Source organism: Lepus europaeus, chromosome 8, assembly GCF_033115175.1.
Source record: "Lepus europaeus isolate LE1 chromosome 8, mLepTim1.pri, whole genome shotgun sequence".
NCBI classification, from domain to species: domain Eukaryota; kingdom Metazoa; phylum Chordata; class Mammalia; order Lagomorpha; family Leporidae; genus Lepus; species Lepus europaeus.
Window position 1 is genome coordinate 4,059,432 of NC_084834.1, and position 9,280 is coordinate 4,068,711.

At 39.2% G+C, this 9,280-nt stretch overlaps 1 protein-coding gene across 1 annotated transcript in view; it reads right to left on the reverse strand.

Annotated features, from left to right (window-relative positions):
- Nucleotides 1-9,280, reverse strand: part of FSTL5 (follistatin like 5) — an 873,635-nt gene that overhangs the window by 313,751 nt on the left and 550,604 nt on the right. The window contains exon 7 of the mRNA XM_062198990.1: nt 9,054-9,220. Coding sequence (XP_062054974.1) covers nt 9,054-9,220 — 167 coding nt within the window. The remainder of the gene's footprint in view (nt 1-9,053; nt 9,221-9,280) is intronic.

Genomic DNA, 9,280 nt, shown 5'->3' on the forward strand with positions numbered 1-9,280 from the left:
GGGAATTTGGCACTTAAATTTAGGTATGTGTGGGTGGGATCCCCCATCAGAGTGCTGATGTTCTGGTCTTACACATCTCCTGACTCCAGCTTCCTTGTTTTTTGTTTTTGTTTTTATTTTTGACAGGCAGAGTGGACAGTGAAAGAGAGAGACAGAGAGAAAGGTCTTCCTTTGCTGTTGGTTCACCCCCCAGTGGCCGCCGTGGCCGGCGCGCTGCAGCCGGCACACCGCGCTGATCCAAAGCCAGGAGCCAGGTGCTTCTCCTGGTCTCCCCTGGGGTGCAGGGCCCAAGCACTTGGGCCATCCTCCACTGCACTCCCTGGCCACAGCAGAGAGCTGGACAGGAAGAGGGGCAACCGGGACAGAATCTGGTGCCCCGACCGGGACTAGAACCCGGTGTGCCGGCGCCACAAGGTGGAGGATTAGCCTGCTGAGCCACGGCGCCGGCCCTCCAGCTTCCCGTTGATACATACCATGGGATGTGGCAGTGATGGCTCAAGTTGCTGATCCCTGCCAGTCATATATGAAATCCAGACTGAGTTCCCAGCTCCTAATTCTGCTTGGCCCAGACCTATCATGAGCATTAAACCAGTATCTGGGAAACAGCTCTTCTCTCTCTCTCCTCTCTCTTTCCTCTCTCTCTCCCTCCCTCCTCTCTCTTCTTCCTGCTCATCAGTATATAAGATACTCCTAATGTGCATTCAATTAAAAAAATTTCCAATATTAGTGGCTCTTATACCTAGATAAACTTTGATTTTGGTGTTTCCTCTGAATTCCCAAGCCCCCTGTATTATGTGTGCCCTCACAGTGAATTCTGTTGCTTTAGGCAGGTCGAGGGCATCTGTGCTTCCTCAAACATATAAGCAGGAAGTTGAGAGAGTAGAAACGAAGGGAAGCAGGAAGAGAGAGAGGAGAAAGCATACCTATAGTTTAGCTGAGTGTGCTTTAGAGTTAACAGCTCTCAATGTTCTATCTCATTAGCTTTCACCGAAAAACAGGAGTCAATTCTTTTGTTACCTTCATTTGAGAGATACCCGAGCTGGGGCATAAAGTTCAAAATGATTTGTATGGGGTCACAACACTGCTCTGTGACTGGAGATTAATTAGAACCCAGAAAGTTGGCATCCACAACCCCTGCTGCAAATGACTGCCACAGTGGCATACGGGTTCAGGAGTTTCATTTTATTCATTCGATGCAAGAGAAAAAAAAAAAAACAGGCAAAAGAGGAGGCTTCAAACATCATTTGAATCCCAAGCAACCCCACTCCTAATAAAAGAATGTTCCATATCATTTGTGATATTTTGAAGTCAGGATTAGTTGTGATACATTTTCCAAAGGACAGCAGAAATCTCAGAACTCCTCTCACTTCCACACGGTGGTTAAACTCTTGATCGGAGTCCATCAGGCTGCATAAACGCCCAGCCCTTCACACCACTAATAAGCTCGGTGACCCTGGCTACACAGCTAAGTATCTCTCTTGTAAACCTCCACTTGTGTAAATGGGCATGAAAGCTCCGGCTTCATAGAGATGTAGTTAGGGCTAATGAGATAATGAGGTCATGAGATAATAAGTGATATGAATCCATCCTGTTAAAGAGATGAAATTATATATGCAAGGCATGGACAGTGGCTTCCAAGAGTACTTACAGGGTTTCCTCTGCATTTTAGAATGTGAGTCGGTAAATATAAATGGAAGTCGGGGTTGTGCTTTTAAAATACTTCTGTATTATCTAAATTTCTGCAACTACGATGTCTTCATCTAATGGCTAATTAAAAATAAACTGGATTCCATCTAGCTGATATATTAAAATAAGAAATATTGGGAATTACCATTGTTTCCCTTTGAAATGGAGGCACTTAGAATTAATGTTGCATAATTTAATGAGGATTAAACTTACTTTTGTGAAGATATCTAAAAGGCCATGAAAACTGACACAATTTGAATTTGAAAGTCATTGCTTATAAACAAAATGAGAGTGCATTTTTCTAAAGATCATCTTGATTTTTAACACATCAGAAATCTACTCTTAACAATGAAAAATTCACTGAAAGCAGGTCTAATTATAGATGTTTTCTCCTAAAGTTTTGATATCCTTTATTTTGAGAGGAAGGGAGACATCAACAAGGAGAGACGGACAAAGAGAAGGAGCTCTTACCTGTTGCTTCACTCAGCAAATGCCAGCAAAAGCCAGAGCCGGGCTAGGCTGAGTCCGGGTGCTCAGAACTCAGTATGGGCCTGCTCCATGGGAGGCAGAAGCTCGGTGACCTGACTGAACACGTGCTGCCTCCCAGGATCTGCATTCTGGGGGTGCTGGAGGCAGCAGGAGTGTGGAGTGGAACCCAGGTACTCAGAAATAGGACGTGGGCACCTCAGGCATCAGGCCAAAATCTGCCCCTAGAGGGTTTGTCATATAATTAACCGCTGCACTAACTAAACAACATTGTTAGTGACAAACAAACGAGTGAATCCGGCAAACTCTAAGAAAGGAGTTTAATCAAGAATATTAGAAAACTTGTTTAATATTCAAAAGAACAGACTCATTCTTGGGCTCTGAGAAGCCAAGATGCTCAATCTGTCCTGAGTCTGGCCTGGTGATGATCCACGGAGCTGAACACTACATAATCCTGGAGCTTTTGTCATCACTGTCCTTGAAGGCAGTACCCCTGGCCACAGTTCTGCCCAAGGAGAAGTGGTGAGAAAGCACCTGCATTTTCTGTGCATGTTTGTAAAGTGGAATTGTGCTTGTCAGTCTCCTTGGGAGTCTCAGTCACACATCTGCTCCCTACTGCAAGGAAGCCGAACCAAGAAAGATTTCTACTTTCCAGTTTAGGGAAACAGACATCATCAGGTGAAAGTTCACAAAATGGTGAAATGGTTTCAAAACATGTTCTGTCGTCAGAATATACATCAGATATTCACTAGAGACAGCACTGACACTCCACACACATACACGCGCACACACACACACACACATAGATGTTTGTTCACGCATATAGTGAAGTTTTTATATTAGCTGAATTCAAGCAAAAATGAAATGAATGAAACACAGTGAATGATATTTTAGAAATTTATGTACCTTATAGTTTTTGATAAATACATTTAAATATATTTGGATGATTTATCAGTTGGTAGCACAGTACTTAAATAAAAATATCAGCAGTATGTTGATAAATGAAACACCCCTTCTTTCTGAAATATGAGTAGATTTAGTTGTTTTCTGGTATTTTATTTTGAAAAGTTGATAGTTCTCTTACAGTATAGATTATGAATGTTTATTCAGCTTAAATAAATATAGCTTCAAATTAAACTGAACCTTTTAAATACAGAATTCTTTTTAATTCTCAAAATTTACTGCATGAAGTCTATGTAAAATAACTTCACTGAATAGGAATATATTTATGCCAGAACATACATAATATTTATGTATATTTGAAATATATAACTTATCTAGTGATTATTTTTCTAGAAATTTAGAATTTATGGAAAAGATGCAGGAATCAAATTTATAAGATTCCTATCTGAGAAAAAAGTGGACAAAAAAAAGAAGAAAAAATGTGGACCCAAAATGTCTACAATTGCAAGTGGAAATACTCATAGCATATACTTTTTTTGCCTTTTTTGTTATTTTCAAACAACAATACCCTAGATAGAACACATGACCTTACTGACAGTAAGATAGAGATAGAGAAGGAAATGTACGGTATAGACATAACAACCCACATAGCCCAGTGATGACTTTATCTAGAGCCTTGGTTCTCAAAGAATCTGAAAATCTGAGGTTATAGCTTCCCTATGGCACAATGTCTTTAATATTTTAGAAGATTTAAAATTATTTTTCATAGACTCTGAAGAAAGATCCCACGTACAGGGAGGTTTAGAAAAATTTATATCAAGCTAAAAAAATTAAAATTGGAAGAGCTTCCTCTTTTTGATAAATTCTGTGATTTTAAACAAGTATTTTAGGAAGATGTAACAAATAGGGGTTTGGGATTGCAACTTGGGCCTATGTTTTAGGGGTTCTTTATGAAGCAGCAAAGAATAAGTGGAAAAATTTGATGGCTTTTTTGAATAATGATTGTGAAATGTAAAAAGAAACCATAAAATCTCAAAAAATAGCAATGGCAAAAGATGGGCAACTTCATTTCCATAAATACTGCATAAGCACACAGTTCTCACTTATTTTCATCTTCAAGGATGATGTCCACTTTCTGATGCTTATTTTAAACAGATAACATAGATTGGACATAGGACAGCCCTGTAGTTTGCTTCTGTTGCACCTTTGGAACTGTCTCCTGTTGATTTGAGTTTCAGAATCCTGAGGAGTGAATCTGAGTAGAGGAACATGTTTCTTTATCTTAGAAAAACAGACCTTTCCTTGTGATTAATAGATGGGACTTCAAAAAGTTCCTGGAAAAAAATTCTGATTTTTCCACAAACTCTCTCATTTCTTGTTTCTAATACATGATGACATATTTGAAGCAAAACCTGCCATTACCCTTCTGTAAGTGGTTACAAGCTGTAGGCTGTTGTTCATCACAATTGCACTGTCCAGAGATTAATTGTTGGTAATCAGGGCTGGTGCTGTGGCGTAGTGTGCTAAGCCTCTGCCTGTGGCACCTGGGTCACATATGGGTGCGCGTTTGTGTCCTGGCTGCTCCTCTTCTGATCCAGTTCTCTGTTTATGGCCTGGGAAAGCAGTGGAGGATGGCCCAAACACTTGGCTCCCTGCACCCATGTGGAAGACCTGGAGGAAACACCTGGTTCCTGGCTTCACATCAGCTCAGCTCTGGCTTTTGCAGCCATCTGGGGATGAACCAATGGATGAAGACCTTTATGTCTCTCCCTATTTCTTTCTGTATCTCTGCTCTCAATAAATAAATAAAATCTTTTAAAAAATGTTGGTAATCATAGAAATTGTGGCAATTATATCTTTGGCATACAAACATGATTTCAAGCAATAATTAACCAAAGGAAGCAGAGCACAAAGATTTTTCAATATTTTTTTCCTCCTGATCTATTCTTTTCTTGATAAAATGCTTGTCCCTTTTTGAAAAATAACACAGGAAGGGGCTGGAGTTGTGGCACCCATTCCAGTCCTGGCTACTCCACTTTCAATGCAGCTCCCTGTTACTATGCCTGGGAAAGAAACAGAATATGGCTCAAGTGCTTGGGTCCCACGCATGTGGGAGACCCGGAAGAAGCTTCTGGTTCCAGGTTTTGGCCTGGCACAATCCTAAGCTTGAGGCCATTTCAGGAGTGAATAGAGAATAGAAAATCTCTATCACCCCCTTTTCCTCTCTGTAATTCTGCTTTTCAAATAAATAAAATGAAATCTTTTTAAAAAATAACATGTTGCTTAGTATGGTTCCTCTTAGCCCAGTGAACACATATGACCAAATTAGAGCAAATTTTTTCTTTCTTTCCTCATTGCAGCAACAGTTACTTACCTGCTGACTCTGATTACAGAAATAAAATAATAATAATAATAATAATAATAGCTTGAGAGTTCATGAATGTGGACTCGGGGAAGCCACCTAAATTTGCAAAATAATCCAGCTCTGGTCTGCAAGAGTACAGGAATTCATTTACCAGTTCAAGCTGAAGACAGCCACAGTCTGGAGGTCATGATGCATCTGTCCCGATCTTTTGTTCCTCCTCATTACTAACCTCCTCCTTTACCTCCCAACTTTGCCCTCTTCAAAAGCTCTAACTTGTGAATTTGAGATGGTCTGTGTGACAATATATCTACGGGAGCTGAAGAGTTTGTTGAATAAACATGCTTTCCTCACATAATCTCTTATCTCCGAAATATTGGTTTTTGAGTAGCAAGTAGCAGGAATTTTGTTCATGACAATGATTTTGGTGGGCCAGGTAGGGACAAAATTCACAAATGTTCTAGCTATTTTGTTTCTCAACAGAGTGAGCAACTGATCACAACTGATCACAACTGCATACCAGGCTTATGTGCTTGTATCATCAGAGGAAGGTCCTCAACAGGGTCATGAGGACCGGCTGCTTAGGCTGCTCTAACTCTGCAGCTGAGATTTCAGATTTCCCAGCAACTCCCAAGAGTCCTGTTCTCAGGGACTTCCTTTCTGTTCCTTTTGCAGTATTAGTGTGTGTTTTGTTTTGTGCAAGGAAACGGTACTTTGTGGAGTCAATGGGCTCCAAGACTGGGTGAGGAGGTAACAGGCTCCAACAATGAGTATATTGAACAGTTGCACACATCCGTGTTGCACACACTCTATTTCCGCCCTTGAGACTTTATGCCATTTGGATCCAGGTGAGGTTGTTTCTGGTACCAGGTGGTACAAGACAAAATTTTCAGATCTTTGCCCCAATCCCACTGCAAGGAGGATTTGTTTGCTGTTTCCTTGTGTGATCTTTTATATCCTTTTGGTAAAATATGGGCCATTAAATTTCAGTTATTTTCCAAATCCCTCTAGGCCGTATCCTTGTTGATCAGCAAGGCTGCCATGATTATTTCAGGGCTAATAAGAAAACAACAATACTGAATGGTCTAAGTGATAGGTTCCAAAGAATGAGGAAACCCCTAGACCCTCCCTAGTCTCCTGGAGTCAGCTGTAACTTCCACTGGGCCCCCCAGTAGAACTGGCAATGGGAAAATCAATACTCAAATGTGGCTAATTTTTTTTTTTTTTGACACTGGCTCCTGTTCATCAATCAGTTTCTCTCCAATGTGGGAATGAATGAAGCCAAAAACCATGAAAATCCCATCCTACCAATGAGGACAATCCAAATCTGGTTATGGTATGATTGATCTGCGATGTTTACAGAAAAGGATCTTTATCACAGGAAAGGAATATGAAAGTTGCCAAAATCAAGATGGAGTCACTGACGTCAACCCTAAACAAAAGTAGATAAAGCCAATGGTTTACAAATAATGGATTCCTACACTTGACTATCTGCTAGCAACTACCACAAACATTCTCCCAGAGCCACAACCTCTGCAGAGGTCTTAACTAGATCTTAACTCAATACGACACTTGGTATTCTCATACTTCATGCTAGAATACATGAAAACACCCACATCTGTCCACTCTGCCTGTCAAAAAAAAAAGAAAAGAAAACACCCACAGTGGCATGCCAAACAAGGTCTTCTACCTCTGGGTACATGGGATACTGGTGTTAAGATTGGAAGTCCTGATTCAAATTGGGTTTATAGAAAAAGGTATTCTTGGACTTCATTCTAGAAAAACAGAGTGATGCTGATATACATATAGCATCCTGATATACATATATTAGCACCTTGCTCCAGGTAAAAACAGACACTAATACAAATTAAGAGTAATTCTACTAGTGCTAAAAACTGGAAGTCAAGGTTTAAAATTATTATGTTATATTACAATTCTTTGTGAATAGACCTCTAAACTAAGAGCCACAAATTATTTTGGTGCTCTTTATACCCTTCCCTCTACAAAAACAGGACTGAAAAATATGCATTTCATCCATGAGAATCTTCCAATCCAAAACCCCCAAATGACATCCATATTGGGTGGAAAGTAGTCAGAACAGAATCAGTGTCCCTTTTCCAAAGAAATGGAATGGAGGATTGACAGTAACAAATTTACAGGAGTACTTAGAATGGATCCTTTCTTTCATCCATCCATTGTAAGAACAACCACTTCAGTTGCTGACATAACTTACATAGATCAAAAATAAAATAAAGTAATAATTATAACTCATGCTTCACACTGTAGAGTGTCAATGGTTCTTTGAGAGTTCACGAAATTAACCTTGGTGAGCCCATCTGAAGTTGCACAATAATTTGGCTCTAGTCAGTGTGACCAAAACACTGCATTTACAGCTGCAAATTGAAGAGAAACACTGTGATTCTAAGCAGTCTCTATCACTTGGCCAGAAGCAACATGCAGCTGGCCTATCCTTGTTGCTAACAATTCCCCCACCTCTCCTATTGGCCCCCTTCAACTTTCCTGCTAACTTAAGAATTTGAGATATTCTTTGTTTCAAAATCCCCACCATCTTCTCAGGTTGCTGGCTTGTTGAATAAAGCTGGTTTCCATACATCAAGTGCTATTTCTTGGATACTGGTTTTTGCACAGTGAGTAGCAAGATCTTGTTCCCAGTCACACACAGACTGGCCAAGCATAGTACTACATTCTTGAACCAAGTTATTATTTCAGTGAAAGCCATGTGATGCCAACTACACAAATGTATATTCCTCTAAGAATACATTTCATAGTTACCAGAATCCTATAGTAAATAACCAAACTATAATATTATTTTTAAAATGCTTTTTCTATTAAATTTATTAGATGTACATATTGCAAATGCAAACATGGACAACACGATATCACTGGAAGTCAGTGACTATTCCATCGCAGACCGTATTCTCATTCCTAGAACAAATCTTCCAAATACTTTTAGAGATACGGTTCTAGAATTATTATGTAAATAAATATTACCCATTTTCAGATTAATAGTTTTTATAGAAAATGAAATATATTTTCATATAAATGTATTTTCATATAACATATATTAATTCCTCCCATTTGTTTTTTTGCTATATTCATAGATACATAGAATTTTGCTATATTCATAGATATATAGAATTCTATTACATACACTAATACTATCACATGTTTCCTTTTGATGGCATTCTAATCTATTTTCATCACAACTCTGTGAAGATGAATATTTTTTACATTTGTATTTGAATTCACATATCACCATTTAAAAATAATTCCTAGATGTCAATATACCAGAGGAGGGACATTTATGTTTTAAAACTAAATAGATGCTTCCTGTAAAGATTTTGCACCAGTTGATTTTCTTCCCAATTTATTCCTTCATTACTCGCTCACCACACCAATACAAATGATTTAGATAAATCCAAATGATGCATGACACAACTCCCAGTCCATATAATGGACATACCAGTTCTAATAATGTTCTAATAATTCTCTGTGCTCTATATCCAATATTTAGTAAGCTCCCCAGACTTTACAAAGTCTACAGTACATCCCGTAAAACACACATGTTTTGAAGTGACTCTACGTATGTACTCACATTGATGTCTTCCAAGTCTAAATTATTTAGCACAATATTGTTCCTTTTCCAGACAATCGGTGGTCTCAAGGCTCCCTGGATGGCACAGCTCAGGACAGCACTCTGTCCCACAGTTGCTGCCGTAATGCTTAGCTTCTGGTCCTCGGGAAGACTCAACTGGATCACCTCTGCAAAGATACAGTGTCAGGATACTGATGAGCATGTAGTTTTGTAAGGTTAATTAGTAT